We start from the raw sequence: 19805 nt of genomic DNA, 5'->3' as shown, positions 1-19805 counted from the left end.
AATGATTTTTATGAATTTTATTAAATGTCATCTTCTAAATGTCTTCTTAAAATTAATAATGTATCTTCCTTAATAAAAATAGATGAAAGCCCTGCTCCTTCCTGTGTCTTTTGTCTCAACTTTATCCCCTGGCTCCTCAGATCACAAACATGCTTAAATTTCTGTTACTGTTTAAAGCAAAATGGTATTTTCTCTGATTCCTGTTTTCCTTTCAAACAACTTCATTGTTAATCTTGCTGCCTAATTCTCAATGGTTTACTTCTTCCTCACCTTCCATGCACTCCTTTATCCCTTATAATTTGATTTCCATGTTATTCTACTTCAGAGTCTCTTAAACCTTATGAGCGAGTAGCAGAATCACCTGGAGGACTTGTTAAAGTGCAGAGTACTGAGCCACCGCCTCTTATCCTCTAGCATTTCTGACTTTTTTCCCCTTAGTGTGGGGCCTGAGGATTTGCATATCAATGAACTTCTTGGATGATGCTAATGCTGTTGATTCTGAGACAGTATTTTGAGAACCACACAAATTGTTCGTAGGTTACTGGTGGTCTTCTAACTGCCAAGTTCTTAGCCTGCTCATTTTTTTTTGTAGCATTTAACACTGTTGATTAGTTTCTCCTTGAAATTTCTTTCTTTGGTTTGTTTTATAGCATGCTTCTGCTTTTCTATTCACTTTTTGTTTTGTTCCTATTCCTTGCTCTGAATCTACCCTTTAAATGTAAACATTCTCCAAGTTATAACTACTTCCTGTTTCATTTTTCCAAATATCTCCATCTAATTCTGAAGTGTGAGTTACCACTTCTATCTAGATGTCTCCCATATTGTATTTTTTGCCTAGACCTCTCTCATTAGTTTTGTTCCTTATTTATACACTAACTTGTAGATGCTCCACTGATACTTCAACAGTCTTAGACAATGTTCTAGCCAATTTATTTTAAGTTTTCATTTTCCATGACCTTAAGGATAAACTTAAGAATATAAGAATACCTCAGTTGTTCAGTTTCTTCTAATATATGGGGATTGATCAGATTGTCAGGTATAATTTTTGTAACAATTCCTAATTTCCTATGCTGTCAGTTATCTTCTATACATATTTTTATAAATATTTAGGTTCTCTTTCATCTATTGGACCGAGTTCGAGAATCTTCTACCACTGCAGACAAAGAAAAGATTGAATCTGGAGGTGGCAATATTCTCATTCATCATTCAAGGGACACAGCAGAGAAGCAATGGGCTGAGACATGGGTTTTAACATTGGCCGGAGTAGCAAGAATCTTCAACACTAGAAGATATTTACTGCAACCTTTAGGTATGTATGTATTTTTTTCCTGATGATACAATTGATGTTAAATGAAATTTGAAAAATACAGAAGATTTTTTTGAAATTCATATATAATGCTACTTCCCAAGAATAATCTTAACTGCCATGCCAGTCTTTGTGTTTATGAGTGGTATGTGCATAAGTATGCACATTTTCATTTGAGAAAACATGTGTTGGTTACCTACTATGGGCTAGCCTCTAGGGGGATACAAAGATGAACAAAATACACACCATCCTTGCTGTCATGGGCATGAAGGAAGAAGTATAACTACATTAAAAATGCAAAATTGCTACAATTGTAAATGCTACAAAGGAGTGGTATATGGTGAGCTTTATAATAGGTATTTAACCAGGTCATGAGGTCCAGATAGGCTTCCCTATGAAAGCAGTATTTTACCTAAGATCTGAAGGGTATGTAGTAGCTAATCAGGCTAAGGTAAAATGAAAGGTGACGAGCTGCCCTGGCTGGTGTAGCTTAGTGGATTGAGTGCCAGCCTACAAACCACAAGGTCACCTGTTCGATTCCCAGTCAGGGCACATGCCTGGGTTGCACGTCAGGTCCCCAGTTGGGGGCATGCAGGCAAGACGCAACCAATCACTGTTTCTCTCCCTCTCTTTCTCCTCTCTAAAAATAAATATATACAACTGTACTTGAACAACAATAAAAAAATGTGGCAAAAAAAAAAAGAAAGGTGATGAGCCTTATAGGCAGAAAGAACAAATAAAAGAGGAGAAAATTGAGAAGGGGATGTTGAGGACCCTAGTAATGTTTGAAGGTCTGGAGTGAAGAGAACAAGAGAAAGTGTGAATCCAGATTGTCAAGTTAGAGGCCAACCATGCAAAACTTTGGAGGTCATGTTCATAAGTTGGGACTTCATCCAAAGAGCAGTGAGGAACCACTAAAAGGTTTTATTCATGATGTGACATGATCATATAGGCAGCTCTAAAAGATCGCTTTGGATGGTATGAAATGGCAGCAACCAAGGACGGCAGGACCCTATTAGACTGGTTAGGAAGCTGCTGGTGTAAATCAGTGGTTCGCAACCAGGGCCAGTTTTCTCCTCCCCTCATCTCCTCAAGACATTTGGCAATGTCTAGAGATGTGGGTTGTTTTTTTTTTTCCATTGTCACTACTGGGGAGGGACAGGCGCTGCTGGCATCTGGGGACTAGAGGCATGGGATGCTGTTATACATCTTACAATGCATAGGATAGCCCCCACAACAAAGAATTACTCAACCCAAAATGTCCGTAGTGCTGAGATTGAGAAACCCTGATGTAGAATATGGTACTGTCAATTCTGGTAGTGATAGGGGTAATAGAAAAAGATGAACAAATACTTTTGTACATAATTGTGAGCATGTTATATATATTATTTTATTTTTTAGTTTATTAGTTTATGTTTGGCTTCTTTTCTTGTTTATGTTAAAGCAAAAGCATATTTACTCTTAGGCTTTTTTGTGTGTTCTTCACATATATATTTTTCTTTTTTTTCAAAAATAACTTACAGTGCTTGATTTCTCTTGCACTTTAAGGATACACACACACACACACACACAGGAGATATATATAGTCTGGCAGAAGTAATGCCTGTTTGAGTGTGCTTGGTAGGGTAATAATGTAGGTGTAATATTTTATAGTTTTAATTTGAACATTTCACTTAAAATGTCATGTGGTATGCTTGAGTGTAGTATTGCTATGGTACAGATTTACATGTTTATTATTTTGTAATTAAAAAGGGACATTATTTGTGCCAGACTGTGTGTGTGTACATATGCATGCACATATATGTATATGTACATGCATATATATGTATATATACACATATGTCTTTAAATCTTGTGTAAAATGTATGTATAATGAAATGTGCCAATTTTAACTGTACACTTGCTGAATTTTGACAAAATAAGCATCATTTTAATACCTCCATAATAGTTACTTTATTTTAAAAGCTAAGAACTATAGATATAGATTTAGATCTTTAGAAATGAAGACATTAAGTAGTTTGTGTTGCTTTGATAATTTTTTATAACTTCAGGACTAGAAATGTATCCCTTAATTTTTAGTAAAAGAAATGAGTATAGAGAAGAAGAGGCACATATCTGGGAAGGTGTTATGATTCGTCTTATATCGGCAGAGTAGTACTTATTGCTTCATACCAGACCTACTTCTAGCTTTTCCTATTAACTGAATGCTTCCTTGGGTATATGGGTTCATCTGTTTAAAAAAAAAAAAAATCAAGTATGGTGCCAGGTGGGTGTTAGATTTATTGGGGAGCTCACTTTGTAAATTACATGTGTATAACCACTGTGCTGTACATCTGAAACTTTATAAAATAATATTGAATGTCAACTGTAATTGAACAATTTAAAAAGTAATAATTATAAATAAATAAATAAATAAGCCATTTGTAGTCTTTGCAAAGTGGAAGACTTTAAACCTCGATTGTTTATATATTTCATAACCTACTTATGTTATCCTGTTTGGGAATATCAATTCCTGTGATTTTTGCACTTTTTAAATGCAAGTATGTAGGCATTAAAGCAGCTCTTAAAATAAAAATGGCTATTAACAAAACCATTGGTCTAGATTGCTTAGGAATACGGTCATTTTTGTTGGGCTTCATAGGAACAAATTACACCTGGCCATAGAGAGCTTTATTATAAATGTGTTTAGTTAGTTAGTCACAGAAGCAGAGTAAGAGATTGAATTGATCAGTGGAAACCAGCAACTACCATTCAGCCCATGTTCTGCTGCTAAGGGATCAGCACACTCAGTCTCACTTGATTTACATGCATTGTAAAAGGACAGTCTAGTCTTTGTGGTGCCTTTTGTCCTGGTATCTAAATAACTGGTACATGTAAAAATGTTTAAGAAAGTTATACAACTATGAATTATTTAAATATGAATACTTAAGTGTAAAGTTAAGGTTTAATGGAATATGACATAGCTTATTTTAAACATTTAGACCTATAAAAACATATATTATGCTGTTATAACTTGTAACTTTCCAATTTGTTTAAGAATAACATTTTACTTAATCATTAATAAAGGTAGATAGAGAGACTGAAGATGTTTCAGAAAAACTTTTGTTTTCACCCTCTTAAGTTTTTTTCTGTTCTCCTTTGGCAGAACTACTGGGAGATAGTATAAAGATGTATACTCACTTTTATAGTTTTGTTTTTAAGACTAAAACATTGTTTGATATACCCATCATGTAATCTCTTCATGGTGCCCTTTGTTCCTGTATCTGAAAAAAGTTTTCTGGATTTTCAGGTTGTAGTGATTCTAATTCACATTGTTAATACCCTAGTACTTAAGCAGTTTTTTTCGATTTCCATAGGAGTTTAAGCAGAAAAATGAAGCAAATAGAATTTAAAATGTCTAATAGAGAAAATTTGATCACTTTTGTGATATATATATATATTTTTTCTTCCTAATATAGGAGACTTTTCACGAGCATGGGATGTTCTTCTTGACCATATACAATCAGCAGCACTCAGCAAAAACAATGAAGTATCTCTGGCTGCGCTGAAAAGCTTTCAGGAAATTTTACAGATTGTGTCCCCTGTCAGGGACTCAGATAAGCCTGAGACACCACCTGCAGTTAATGTTCCTGTGCCTGTCCTTATAGGGTCCATATCAGGCCCTGGCCTGAACAGGCCATTTGTAAGAACAGATTCCATTGGAGAAAGACTTGGAAAATACAGTGGCTCTGAGCCACCCATAATTACTGATGAGCTTGAAGATTTGAACCTCTGGTGGGCTGCGTGGAATACCTGGTATAGAATTGGATCTGAAAGCACTAAGCCTCCTATTACTTTTGATAAACTGACTTTCATTCCGAGCCAGCCTTTCCTTACAGCTTTAATTCAAATATTTCCAGCTCTCTACCAACACATAAAAACTGGTTTCAACATGGATGACTTGCAAAAATTGGGGGTAATATTGCACAGTGCTGTTTCAGTCCCGATAAGTTCAGATGCATCCCCTTTCATTCTTCCATCTTATACTGAAGCAGTTTTGACAAGTTTACAGGAAGCTGTACTTACAGCTTTAGATGTTCTCCAAAAGGTAATTGAATTATAATGGCTCTCTGAGCAATAATGCATTTGGTTCTCTGGAGTTTTTTACTTTGCTATATATTTTGAGGGGATGAATTCTGGATCATCAAGATTGTTGTGTATGTACACGTTGGGATAAATTCAGTATTGTAAAGATCTAGCTATTTTTAAAATGTGGTTTTCTGATGTATTTTTAAAAGGTAATTCAGGCTTATTTTGAGAGTCTTTAAGAAACTGCCTGCATCCTGTTTTTATTCACCAGAATTTTTGATTTGTTCATGCATATCTTCATAAGAGGATAATACTTTTTGGAATAACAACTTCAGTAAAGTACTTATATAATTAGAAAATTAATAAGCAATGGGATTATACTTTGCTCTTTTTTTAAATCTGCACTTAAATTTAGCTTTGGAATTGTTGGAAGCTTAGTTTTTAAAAAGTAAGGATAAACTTATAAAGTATTTCAGAGAAATTTTATAAAGTTATATTTTTACCTGTGTGTGTTTTGTTACTATAAAGCATTATTAAAACAGCCCTGGCTGGTGTGGCTCAGTGGCTTGAGCACCAGCCTGTGAACCAAAGGGTCTCTGGTTCGATCCACAGTCAGGGCATACGCCTGGGTTGTGGGCCAGGTCCCTGGTGGGGGAGCACAAGAGGCAACCACAAATTGAAGTTTCTCTCTCTTTCTCCCTCCCTTGTCCTCTCTCTAAACATAAATAAATAAAAAATATATTTAAAAAAAGAATTACTAGAACAGACCTAAAAATCATTGAGTAAATCCCAATTAGCAAGTGACACCAGATCAAAATCAAAGAATTCTTTAAACTTTAAGGTAATTGTTAATGTAATTCATAACAACCAACATACTATAGGAAAATAAAAAGCCAGCTGAAGAGCCAACAATTCCAACAAAGTGGCTGTGACATTCTAACAATATTAGAATGGAACCAGAACCTGATACACAGATGGGATCAGTAACCATTTGTGTCACGTAGATCAGGTTTTCTATAAGCCGATTGCATGTATCCAGCTGGAATGATGGAAACTTTCACAGTAAGAATGGTGATTTCTGCTACATGATAATACCTCTTAATTGCCTCTGGAGGAAGTCTAGCTGAGCAGTAATTCTTTAATCTCTTTAACCCTATTATACAGAAAAATAAATTATGTAGAAACTTGAAATTTAATAAGAGAACCTGGCATTAAAAATGTGTATTGTAGGGATATCAGTTTTTCACAATTGAAATCAGAATAGCTGTTTTTAATTGCAGTGAGGGAAAAAAGTAGCTTCCCAATAATTACTTTTTTCCCCTTGATTGATCATGCTCATAAATTGCTTATAGTGTGCCCTAGAGGGAATGGAAAAGTTACTCCATCAGGAAAGAAAAGAAAAGAAAAAAGAAAAGCCACAGGCCTTGTGGGATGCCTGTAATTTACAACTCTCATTAAGATGTTGGATTCAAACTTTTATATATAAGTAGAGCATAATAAAGAAGAAACAACAAATGCCAAAAATTCTTTTCAAGGGAAAAAAGCATATAATTTTTTTAAAAACCATTTGCTTTAGCAATAAGACAGTGGAATCTTTCATCCCAATTACCAGGAATTTGTCCTGAGCTTTTAATAGCTTTCAAAACAGCATTTACTTTCAACCTGAAACTTAAGAAGCTTTATTGTTTTCCATTTATATCAATTCATATTTTGCATTATTAATTTTCACTGCATGCATCATTTATTACTTATGAGGTTATCTAAATGATGTTGCATAATACTTAAAAGTAATACATCATGGGGTCTTTAATTTCCTGACAGAGAAAAATTAACACATTTTATTATGTATAAGAGTGCTTTTATGTTTTTCCTCCAAGGGTATTGGAAAGTGTTTTTGCTTTGGGACTTTAAACTAATAAGCTATTCAGCAAAACATTTTATTGATGAAATGCTATTTTCCTTCCTAAAGGAAAAACTCACTTTTGATTTCATGTTTTCTCTTATATTCAGGGTCACAGTCTTCTCTGAGTTCTCAAATCACTAGTTCCCAACCAAATTGACTTAGTTATGTATGCTATTTTTTTTTTTTGCCGAGATATTTTGACATACATGGGGGACCTGATAATTTGATTATCTGCTTTTATTATCTGAGAGCAGGAGACTACATCTGTCTTATTTATTGCTCAACTTGCTAAAGTCAGATGGCTAGATGCCCTATCCACCTCCATCATCACAATTGCTGAGTGGCACCAGGAGACACCGTCGCATGGTGTGTGAAGTGGTGTCATTGGAGTTTGCAATGAAGCTGAGTCTTCTCCTCACAGGGACAAGTTTCTGAATCTGTCTATACTTCAGATTCCTCATTTATAAAACAAATAATAAATCAACTTTTTTCCCTATTAAATGAGATGATATTTGTAAGATATTTAGTTCCTGGCACAGTGAAACATTCAGAAAATATTACTTTGGTTGTTACTATCTTTATCATCAAGTTCTTTAGCAAAGGTCTTAGTACATGGTGGGTACTGAATGAAATATTGTACATGACTCAGTGAGAGAAACCTTGAACCACACCAGAGGTTAGATGTCCAGTTTTTTTTCTTGTTTTCACATACACAGTTTTCAAGGACTAATAGTAAATACTGGTTAGATTGCTTATTTATTCTCAACTTTTGGACTAAAGTCTGTTACCAGGTTTATATGGTAGGTTATTGTGTATACAGACTTCAGAATACTGAAGGAGAAAAGCCAATAATAAATTTTTCTTAGATGGAGTTTGTTGTTTAAAAAAAAAAAGTCAACTCCATATTGTGCACTGTAAGATCCCAGAATAGCTTTATAATCGATAACACTATTTATATGTTTTCTTTTTGTAAAAATACACAGAAAATCACAATGTATAGTCAAAGTCATTATTTGGTGCTAAGATAATTCCAGAGAAATTTTGATACTTCGTTTTCTAAGGTGTCCACAAAGGCTTCTTTGGTCGGGTTTTTTTTTTTCAGTCATTGAAAATAAAGTGATTCACTTAGGATAATTGTCTCTTCCCATAGTAATTACTGCTTGTTTACAGACTGAGCAAGAAGTTAATAAAGAAGAAGGTGAGCCTTGGCCAGCATGGCTCAGTTGGTTGGAGGATTGTCCCATAACTGAAAGGTTGCGGGTTTGATTCTGGTCAGGGCACACACCTAGGTTGCAGATTCGATTCCTGATCCTGGCACATCTGGGGCAACCAGCTGATGCTTCTCTCTTGCATCAATGTTTCTCTCTTTCCCTTCCTCTCTTTAAAAGAAAAGCAATGAAAAAATGTCTTCAGGTGAGGATAAAAACATTTAAAAAAAAATGAAACTATTAGAAGCATTCAGGAGAGAGATTTTTTTATCATTCAGGTTCACCATTCACTGTCTCTGACAAAAATAGCTAAATATTGAGAGATGGTGTCATTTTATTTTTACATTGTAATTATAAGATCTAATTAAGGTGTGGGCAGCACTATGCTTACCATTTTCTATCTCAGGACAGTTTTACCTCAACTTAAGTTAGAGCTAAATTGCTACATTTTCTGTGAGAAAAAAATAAAACTAATCTATTATCTGACAGGTTAAAAAGCCATAGATTACATAAAATATAAATTTTATAAATATCTTTTTAAAGAAATTCCTTAAAAATTTGAATGGTTTGAATTTTGACTTAGTATTTGGAGGGTACCTGAAGTGTAGTGACCGTGTTTTTTGTGTTGTGAGCACAGATATATTTTAGACATTCTATAAACAATATCATTAAATATTTTTCCCACAGAGAAAAATAAGCACTAAAACAGGGAAATATGGAAGGGTGAGAGGAGAAAACACCATTTGTGGCTAGGAAAAAAAAACACATAAGATTTATTTTAAGTACTTTTGACATATTTGAATTGGTAATTAAAATCTTCAATGTCAAGATGTGTATTTTATTCTGTTTTATCAAATTATTTGTACAGTAAGTTTAATTCTGTTAAAATATTTTGACATTTAAAAATCAAATCTATATATTCAGGTACATTAGATATTATTACATATATAGAATTCTATTAAAAATGATACATAGATTTCTTTTATAAACAATTTTCCTACATGATTTATTTTCCCAAATGTAATGCACATGATTATTTGTTAAAGTCAGTGGACCAGGCATGGTGCAGAAGTCCCCTGTCATTTCAATGAACTGATCTTACCACTTAAATAGAAGTGAATATCATCTTGGTCCATGAAGCATTCTTAATAATCCAATGGCTATATTACTGAACTAATTATCAGATTGTAGAACCTCAGGGCCGCCAGGGACTTCTCTTTAATTGCTTGCCCTTTTTCCAATCTGTTAAGTAAAATATCACACTTTTTGTTAAAAAAATTATTTTTAGTTGATTAATATATTTAGCCACATACCTTATTCAATAATAGTTTAAAATAGCTTAAATGTTTTTCTGGACTTATGAAAGATTGTATGATACATAAAATTGGACAGTATTTAAGATTATTTGGTTAAACAAGAGCATACAACTGTAAAGAACTTAATGGAGTTAAGATTATGCTTTCTCCTGTTCATATTTTGGTTTTATAGGCCATTTGTGTAGGACCAGAGAACATGCAGATAATGTATCCAGCTATATTTGACCAGTTACTGGCATTTGTAGAATTTTCCTGTAAACCTCCACAGTATGGACAGCTGGAAACAAAGCACATTGCAAATGCAAAATATAATCAGGTAACTTACTCTAAATTATATTTACTCTGTAATTTTTCACGACTTATAAATACAAGTCAGTTCCACTTACACTGGACTCTGATCGTGTCAGAAACTTTTCATTCACAAATAAACTTTCATATGTCTGGTAACAGTTTTAGCTGAAAAGAAGTAATATTTGTAAAATCTTTTCTGTGTTTCTTTTTTTCTGGTTCATGATTTCCATTTCCCAAGTGGTTCTCCAGGAAGTTTGTTACTCTGTAGCACACCTTCTTCGAAGTTCCATTCTTGGCTGCCCATCGCACTACAGAATGGCCTCTCAGTCCCTAACCCTAATCTTACATAAAGTAGATTCCTGAAATGCAAAATGAAGATATCTGTGTGTGTTAAATGAGAAGTCTACTACTGCTGGTGTGAAATTTAGTTGGATTTTACATAAAAGATTCTTATATCCATAATTGGCAAATTTTAACTTTGTTTTGGCTTACAAGAAAAGTAAATTTCTGAATGCATGCACATGCTGACTTTGTTCAAACAACATAAAAATTATAATTTTACATGGTCCGAAAAGTAGTTTTAATGTGTATTAACGTTTTTCATTCTATTTGTCTTGCAACACAATGGAATCACAATAGATCCAACTATTTGCACCGGTGAGTTAAATTTCCTAAAATTGTCCTAACCTATAGCAGCAAAGTATATCTTTTCCAGTTCCTGATAGAATGCTCTTTGTGCTTTTTCTGATAGTTTTAATTTTTGCCTGGCTGAAAATTATTATTTCATGAAGTATGTATCTCTTTGAAAACTTTGCATGTAATACAGTCTGACCTAATACCAAGGCCTGAACTTTTAAGACAAGCTTTTTCTTTGAAAACAATACAATTTCATTTAATCTCATTTATTTTTAACTCTTTGTGAAAATATTCCTTTTTAGGCGGAATGGGTAGCCTTGAATTATGTACCATTTGCTGAAAGATCTTTAGAAGTAGTTGTGGATTTATACCAAAAAACAGCCTGTCACAAAGCAGTGGTGAATGAGAAAGTACTCCAGAATATTATTAAGGTATTTCTTTTTAAAACAATTTTATACTTTTATTTGATGATGACAGTATTGTTGAAATTACTCTTTAGATAGTATTTTATTATATATGGAGATAAATTGAAAACATAATTTATATTATTATTTATAGTGGCTTTTCTCCAGTGTTCATGAGTAGTACTTAGGAACCTGTTTTTATAAAATGTGAGACAGTTTTTTTAATGAAAAATATTTTAAAGTCAGTATGCATTAGATTTTTTACAATTCTTAAATTTTGCCATTTAAGACAATGAGTTGATGATCCTGTTTCTTGGGATAGTACTTCTCACACTTTGAAGCTGATGAGCATTCAGTGAGAAATTCAGAGTGCAGCCCATTGATTCAACTGATCATGCATGCTTTCAACAATTATTTTAATTTTATTTTTGAATTACAGTAGACATACAATATTATGTTAGTTCCCAGTATTGGCAATTATTTTAAAATTCATCTCTTGTTGACTATATTACATTCCTCCAAAAGCTTATTTTTTGTTTTTTCCTCTGTTTTGAAGGACAGACTTGAACCTTGCTCTTTCCCTAGCACAAGGGTGTGTCTTCTATTTACTGAACAAATACAGGCCCATATAAACAGTCCTCCCTCAAAGAAGGCGGCCTTTCTCTGTTTCAAGGTTCATCCTTCTCTTTGTGTTCAGTATTCAGTAGTCCTTTTTCCATCTTTTTTTTGTTGGTAATTCTTTCTTTCATTTTCCTTTTGGCCTCTTATACTTTATCCTGGAAAGATGACGAAGCCTAATAAGAACTTTCAATTTACTTCCTACTCAAATTGCCATCCTCTTTCAGCTTTCCTTTACTTCTGAACTCCATTAAACAGCTACTGCCTTCACTAGCCACCAGTCACTTTTAACCTATTGCATGCTGGCTTACTTCCATATTGTGCTACAGAAACTACTCACTGAAAGTTACGGAACATCAAATCTTCAAATCCTAAGTCCTTTTCTAATTCTTTGTCTTCCCTATAACATGGTACTGCCCTTATCGCTTAAAAAACTCTTTCTTGCCTTTATTTTTGTTGTACTTCTTTTTGTCCTTCACCACTTACCCCATCACAACTGTCCCTCTCTCCTCATTTGTTGAGAATATTTTTTAAGCACCTTTGTTGCCAGGTACTAATTAAATAGTAAAGATTAAAAATGAATAAGATAGTTCTTACATTTAATCATTTAACATCAGGAATATAGAAAGGTAAGAAATAACAACGTATGTTAAATGCTAAGTGGAGGCAGCTCTGCATTCAGACAGACCTGGTTTAGATTAGTGCACTCACTGCTCTATGATTTTGGACAAATGAACTAGCTCGAGGGTGCTTCTCATCTGTAAAAGAAGGATAATACCAATACTACTTACTTGTCTTAACTAAAAAGAGAATCAGTTGAGATCCAGCGTTTAATGGCATTTGCCAGGTAGTCAGTGTGGAATAAAAAGTTAGTTTCCCCCGTAGACAAAGAAATAACTAAACTGGTTAGGGGATTTTGGTGAGGATTAATGGAAGGGACTCTTGAGAAAAAGTAGTAGAGTTTGGTAGATAAAAAGGGAAAGGTAGGTTTTATGGATAAACTAAACAGTGTAAAAGATCATGATATATTTTAAAGAAATGTTGAGAAATTCAGTTTCGGGAGATGACAAGGCCTGGAATAAGTCTGAAAAGGTACTTTTGGGTTTTATAACCCATCATAAGGAATTAGATTTTATTCCTTAACCATTGAAGTGTTGAACTTTTAAGAGTGACATGAATCAGCTTGGCATTTTTAAAAGATTGAAATAATTCCTTTCTGTACTCACTTTGTTGATGCCACTTACTACATTGTATTGTGGTTAATTGCACAAGGCTCTGTCTTTCTCAAAAAGTGTGAGCATTATGGCAGCAGGCACTGAATTTCCCAGTCCCACATCCATTTACTCAGTATGCACTATATGCCAATCCTTGTATTAGTTGCTTTATTTTTTTTTAATGTATAAATTGAGTAGATCTGCAGTGTTTAACATTCCTTTGATTTCAGTAAAATATTAATTGTAGTAGTAAACCATACTTTTCTTTTACCTAACCTTGAGTTATAAAATGTTAATTCAGAATGTCCCTTGTATAATGTAGTATTCTCTTGTTTGCAAACGACATACATAGGCTCTAACCACACCTTCAACTAAGCTTACTGGCATGCTTAGTTGGAAAATTCAGAGATGGGGGTGAGGGTGCTTCAGAATCAGTTGATTCAGGGATTCAGCAGTATCACCAAAAACCAAGTTTTTTCTCTCTATTCTACTTACTAAGGGTTGACTGTATCCTAACTGTGTTCTTCCTCATAGTGGTAGGCTAAAAATGGGATTATGTGTCCAGTAGGAGGGATGTGTGTGTGTGCTTCTATTACATTATTATTTGTAAGTTTCTTAAATTAACCTTAAGTGGGCCAGTGTTAGTCCCATGTCTATTCTTGACCTGGAGATTGTCCCAGGGAAATGGAGTAGATTAGTTTAATAACCTAATCATCTCCTTACCCTAATTCCCAACTGGAAGTGGAGTTTGCTTCCCCTAAAGCGCATGGGGCGGGGAAAGGGATAAATATATCGTGGACAAGCTAGTTATCTGTTAGTAGAGGAGGCCCATTTCATGCTAATATAGAATGGTTCACATGTGCACTCAGTAATATTTGGTGTGGAGGATGATGAACTAGGGTTTTATATTCATGCCATAATATTGACATATGAAGATTTATCTCTTTGCTCTTTATCTTTCTCTGACTAGAATTGTTTTATAAAAGCGGAATTTTCACTCTCATGCAATTTAGCTGACAGTATGCCGACACTGTTAACTGGTGTTGCTCTGGGATAACTCACTCCCGTAGTTAGGTCAGTCTAGTCTTCTAGTTGCACAATAGACCTATGACCAGAGAAGTCTGTTCTGAACCACTAAATTAGTTCTTCCGTGGTTAACAGTAACCTGTCTCAAAGTTGATCAGTTAAAAAGCCAGCCTCAACATCTTAGTCACTATACATAGCACAGATGCTCTACTCCTGTATCCTCAAGGGTTCAACATAAAATAAACCATCTTCTTGAATGACCAGTTTTACTAAAACTTTTAGAAAAGATAACAATACATTAAAATGTTAAAGTATAATATTAAATCCATAGAATTTTAGAGCTAAAACATGACTTCAAGTAACTGGTTCTTTAGACTATGTTTATTCCCCCCTAACTGTTAGTGGAAAAACAGAGGCAGTATTGATCTTTCTTGGACGGGAGAACCCTGTCAGGTTATTTTCTGCTAGGAGAACTGTGGCAGAATGTTCTAGTTCCACAATATTAAGCTGAGGGCAGCTGCAAAGTTTTAAGTTTCCTACTCCTACTGTTAACTTTTCAGATAACGTCTGTATTTTTTATGATGAGAAACTGAGGTTCAACAAGGTAGTTACTTTTTTTAGGGTCATTGGTTATAAAGTGGAGACAGGAGAATTTGAGGACCATGACTGAGAATTGGTCTTTCTAGAAAATAATATCCTTTAAATGAAAATACCTATGCTACTATTTTTTCTGTCTGCCATCATTTTAGAAAATAATTAAAGTCATGTGTACATGTTTTAATGAATACTTACGTTAAACTGTCTTTATTTTCACAGACCCTTAGGGTTCCTCTCAGTTTGAAGTATTCCTGTCCTTCTGAAAGCACATGGAAACTAGCAGTATCTTCTCTCCTCAAAGTTCTTTCTATTGGGCTACCTGTTGCCCGGCAACATGCTTCTTCGGGAAAATTTGACAGTATGTGGCCAGAACTAGCCAGCACCTTTGAAGACTTTCTCTTTACTAAAAGGTCAGCTAATTTATTTTTGCATTAAGACAGTCTTTCAAGAAGTATACATTATACCTGTAATTGCTTTAAAAACACTATTTCTAATTATTCATTAACAGTTATTGCTTCTTGGGAATCTTGGATTATACACAGAGCACAACTGGATTAGGCATTTATCCGTTTGGTACATTATCTGTGAGCAGTGGAGATTGTGCTCTTTACAGTGGTTTTGGTTGTAAGATAGGACTCTCTATATAAGACTGTGTGAATGCATCATAATTAAAGAACCATGGTTTCAAACTCATGAAGCCAAAGAGGTCCATTTTTTAAAACCATGCCCATTTGGCATTACACAAGGAAAAGCAATTTCAGAAAATCAGTGTTTTATCAGAATAAATAAGAGCATTGGCAATAATGATCAGCTCTTTAAGATGTTTAGGTTTGGAGGTTCCTCAAGCAATTAAAAACAGAAATACAGTTAGTCTGATACCCCCTGAAACCACAGATAGTACAAAACCCTATGTTTTGTCCTGTATGTACATACTCATGATGAAGTTTAATTTATAAATTAGGCGCAATAAAAGATTAACAGTGATAGCTAATAATAAAATAGAATAATTACAACAATATATTGAAATAAAAATTAGATGAAATATGATTTTTTATTGTTGTTCCCTCCCACCCTCAGTCCTTCCCCCCTTTCGTTTTGTCCATGTGCCCTTTATACATGTTCCTTGACAACCCTTCCCCTTCTTTCCCTGTTATTCCCTCCAACCTCCCCTCTGGTTACTGTCAGATTGTTCTTTATTTCACTATCTCTGGTTCTATTTTGCTTGCTTGTTTGTTTCATTGATCAGGTTCCACTTATAGGTGAGATCATATGGTATTTGTCTTTCATCACCTGGCTTACTTCACTTAGCATAATGTTTAGGTTTGGCAAAGAAAGATTGAATTTTCATTGTATGATATCCAACTGAGGGCAAAGGTTAAGGGTTCTCTTTTGACCCCTCACGGAGTGAGCATGGGATAATTGGAACACAGACTAAATGTTTTTCATGAGGAATCTGCTGCCATTTATCCAAAGTTGTACTATCCAGTATAATAGTCACTAAGTTATTAATCACATTTTTTAACTAAAAAAAATAAAAAACTCAGTTTATTCTCACTAGCCAGGTTTCAAATTCTCGTTGCTGTGTGTGGCTAGTGTCTGCCATGTTGGACAGTACAGATTATTGAACATGTCCAGCATCACAGAAAGTCCCTTTGGGTAGCACTGATCTGAAATGTGACATTTTACTAACGATGAACTTTAATAGCTGTGATAGCCAGGTAGTCTTCAGTTCTACAATCTAATTTTCTTTTGTGCTATGGTAGTGAAATTCTACGACAACAAAATTTTTTCAATTTTTCTATCCTTTAATCATTGTTAAAATTATAGAATATAACCATTTTAAATTATTAGTTGGCAGTTACTTACATTATGAATTTGATATACTTTGAGGAAAAACACCTACATTAACACATTGATAATGATCCAGATGAGTCCACAACAGAATGATTTCACTGAAGAGATTCTGTCTTTCTAATGTTGTTTAGTTAGTCCGTTAAAACAAAAGTTGGAAACAGAAATAGACTTATAGATAAAAAGAACAAACTGATAGTTGCCAAATGGGAATGGGGTTAAGGGACGGGGTAAAATAGGTTAGTAAGTATACATTGGTAGTTACAAAATGTGGCATGTAAAATACAGCATAGGGAATATAGTCAATAATATTGTAATAACTACGTATGGTGCCAGATGGGTGCCACTGTGGAGGATTATTCGTAAAGTGTATAAATGTCTAGCCACTGTGCTATATACCTGCAAGTAACAGAAAATAATATTGAATGTTAACTATAACTGAAAAATGAAAGTTGAGAGTGCAGAAGGGTTAATTTACTTTTTTCTCTGTAAAAGCTTCACTGATATTTCAGAATTGAAACTAATGATATGTGGATCTAATTTCTGTTTCTGAAAATGATTTGACTTTGTTTTGCTTTCTTATTTTTTCTCACCTCTAAAAATGTGATTGTTACTAATGCAAACATATTCTTTGTATTTGCAAGAAACAAACTGTGTTTTTATCTTTAAAATAACCCTGAAAAGTTGAGCTTCTTTCACAATGTTAATTTATGTAAAGCAGATAGATTTAGAAATTTAAACTTTTTCCTTTTTCCTCCAATTATCTGTCTGTATATGCATGTTGCTCCCATAATAAATTGAATAAGCTGTTTTAAAAAATTGAGGTAACATTGGTTTATAACATTATATAAATTTCAGGCATACAGCATTATATTTGATACCTGTATACATTATAAATAGCATGTTCACCATCAAAAGTATAGTTTCCATCTGTCACCATACATTTGACTGTTTTTACTCATTTTGCCTCCCATCTTCCTTCCCTGCTGATAACCACCAGTCTGTTGTTCTTATCTAAGAGTTTGCTTTTATTTTTGTTTGTTGTTTCTCTATTTCCTTTATATTCCACATTTGAGTGAAATCATATAATTTTTGTCCTTTTCTATCTGATTTATTTTACTTAGCATAATACCATCAAGTCCACCTGTGCCATAAATGGCAATATTTTATCTTTTTTTGTGGCCAGGTAGTAGTCCATGGTGTGTAAGTGTGCCCATCTTTTTTAAAAAATTATTTTATTGTTGTTCCATTACAGTTGTCTACATTTACCCCCCACCAATTCCCCCTCCTACCGCAGCCATCCCCACCTCTCTCCTTTGCTTCCACCCCTCCTTGGTTTTGTCCATGTGTTCTTTATAGTTGTTCCTGAATGCCCAGTCTTTTTTATCCAGTCATCCATTGATGAACATTTAGTTTATTTAGATATCTGGGCTATTGTAAATAAATCTGCAATGAACAAGGGGGTGCATATTATATCTTTTTGAATTTGTGTTTTCATATTCTTTAGAAAAATACCCACAAGTAGAATAGCTGGATCATATTATAGTTCTATTCTTAATCTTTTGAGGAACCTCCATACTGTTTTCCATAGTGACTGCACCAATTTACAATTTCAGTAACAGGGTATAAGGGTTCCCTTTTCTCCACATCCTCTCCAGCACTTGTTATTTCTTGTCTTTTTGGTAAGAGCTATTTTAACAGGTATTAGGTGATATATCACTGTGGTTTTGATTTGCACTTTCCTAAAAATTAGTGATGTTGACCATCTTTTCATAAACATATTGGTCATCTGTTTGTCTTCCTTGGAAAAATGTCTATTCAGATCATTTGACTATTTTTTAACCAGATTTTTTGTTTATTTGTTGTTGAGTTATATGAGTTCATACATATTTTTGCATATTAACCCCTTATCAGAAATATCATTTGAGAATATCTTCTCTTATTCAGTTAGTTGCCTTTTCATTTTGTTGATGGTTTCCTTTGCTGTGCAGAAGCTTTTAGTTTGATGTAGTTTTGTTTGTTTATTTTTGTTTTTGTTTCTCTTGCTTTTGAGGTCAGATCCACAAAAATGTTGCTAACTAATATCCAGTAGCTTAGGACTTCTGTTGTCTTCTGTGTAGCATATGGTTTTGGGTCTTACATCAGTTTTTAATTCGTTTTGAGTTAATTTTTATGTATGATAGTTAGTGGTCTAGTTTCATTCTTTAACATGTGATTATTCAGTTTTCCCAACACCATTTAATGAAGAGACTTTCCTTTCTCCATTCTGTGTTCTTGGCTCCTTTGTTATAATTAGCTATCTATACATGTGGGTTTATTTCTGGGCTCTCAATTCTGTTCCATTGGTCTGTATGTCTGTTTTTCTGCTACTACCATACTGTTTTGATTACTATCACTTTGTAGAATCGTTTGAAAGCACGGAGTATGATACCTCTGGTTTTGTTCTTTTTTCTCAGGATTCCTATGGTTATTTGGGGTCTTTTGTGGTTGTATACAAATTTGAGGATTTTTTTGTTCTACAACTGCAAAAATGCCACAGGGATTTTGTTAGGGATTTTATTGAGTCTGTAGATTGCTTTAAGTAATATGGGCATTTTAACATGTTAATTCTTCCAATTCCTGATCGTGGAATAGTTTTCTGTTCCTTTGTGTCATCTTCAATTTCTTTCATTCATGTCTTACATTTTCAGGGTACAAGTCTTTCATCTCCTATATTAAATATACTCTTTCATATATTATTCTTTTTGTTGTGGTTGTAAATGAGGTTCTTTTTATTTGTTTCTCTTTCTGATAGTTTGTTGTGAGTGTATAGAACCACAACAGATTTTCACAAGTTGGTTTTGTGCCCTACAGCTTTACTGTATTCATTTAGTATTCCTAATAGGGTTTTTGTTGTTGTTGGTAGAGTCTTTACGGTTTTCTATATATAAATCATGCCATCCACAAATAGTGACAATTTTACTTCTTCCTTTCAAATTTGGATGTCTTTTATTTCTTTTATTGTCTAATTGCTCTGGCCAGGCCTTTCAGTATACTGTGTTAAACAAAACTGCAGGAGTGGGCATCTTTGTCTTGTTCCTGATCTTCAAGGAAAAGCTTTCAGTTTTTCATCATTGCTGTGATGCTGGCTGTGGTTTTTGTAATATTTAGCCTTTATTATGTTGAGCTATTGCACTTTTCCTTCTATACCCATTTTATTGAAAGTTTTTTTTTTATCACAAATGGATGTTAAATCTTATGCTTTTTCTGCATCTTTTGAGATAATCATATGATTTTTATCTTTCATTTTGTTAATGTGGTTTATTTACCATGTTGATTGATTTGTGGATATTGAACTGTCTTTGCTTCTCTGGAATAAATTGTACGT

The 19805-nt window shown here is 33.9% G+C and overlaps 1 protein-coding gene across 4 annotated transcripts in view; it reads left to right on the top strand.

Annotated features, from left to right (window-relative positions):
• The window catches only part of MON2 (MON2 homolog, regulator of endosome-to-Golgi trafficking), a 108821-nt gene that overhangs the window by 72171 nt on the left and 16845 nt on the right, over positions 1–19805 (top strand). For 3 of the 4 annotated variants that reach the window (XM_024576266.3, XM_053921223.2, XM_053921222.1), the window contains 6 exons: positions 1111–1309; positions 4765–5393; positions 9974–10117; positions 10732–10749; positions 11031–11159; positions 14807–14997. In XM_024576266.3, the coding sequence (XP_024432034.1) occupies positions 1111–1309; positions 4765–5393; positions 9974–10117; positions 10732–10749; positions 11031–11159; positions 14807–14997 (1310 nt within the window). The remainder of the gene's footprint in view (positions 1–1110; positions 1310–4764; positions 5394–9973; positions 10118–10731; positions 10750–11030; positions 11160–14806; positions 14998–19805) is intronic. The other variant, XM_024576267.3, reaches the window with a different exon arrangement.

Source organism: Desmodus rotundus, chromosome 3, assembly GCF_022682495.2.
Source record: "Desmodus rotundus isolate HL8 chromosome 3, HLdesRot8A.1, whole genome shotgun sequence".
Lineage (NCBI taxonomy): Eukaryota > Metazoa > Chordata > Mammalia > Chiroptera > Phyllostomidae > Desmodus > Desmodus rotundus.
The sequence above is the reverse complement of the archived record's forward strand: the minus strand, read 5'-3'. Positions and strand labels throughout refer to the sequence as shown.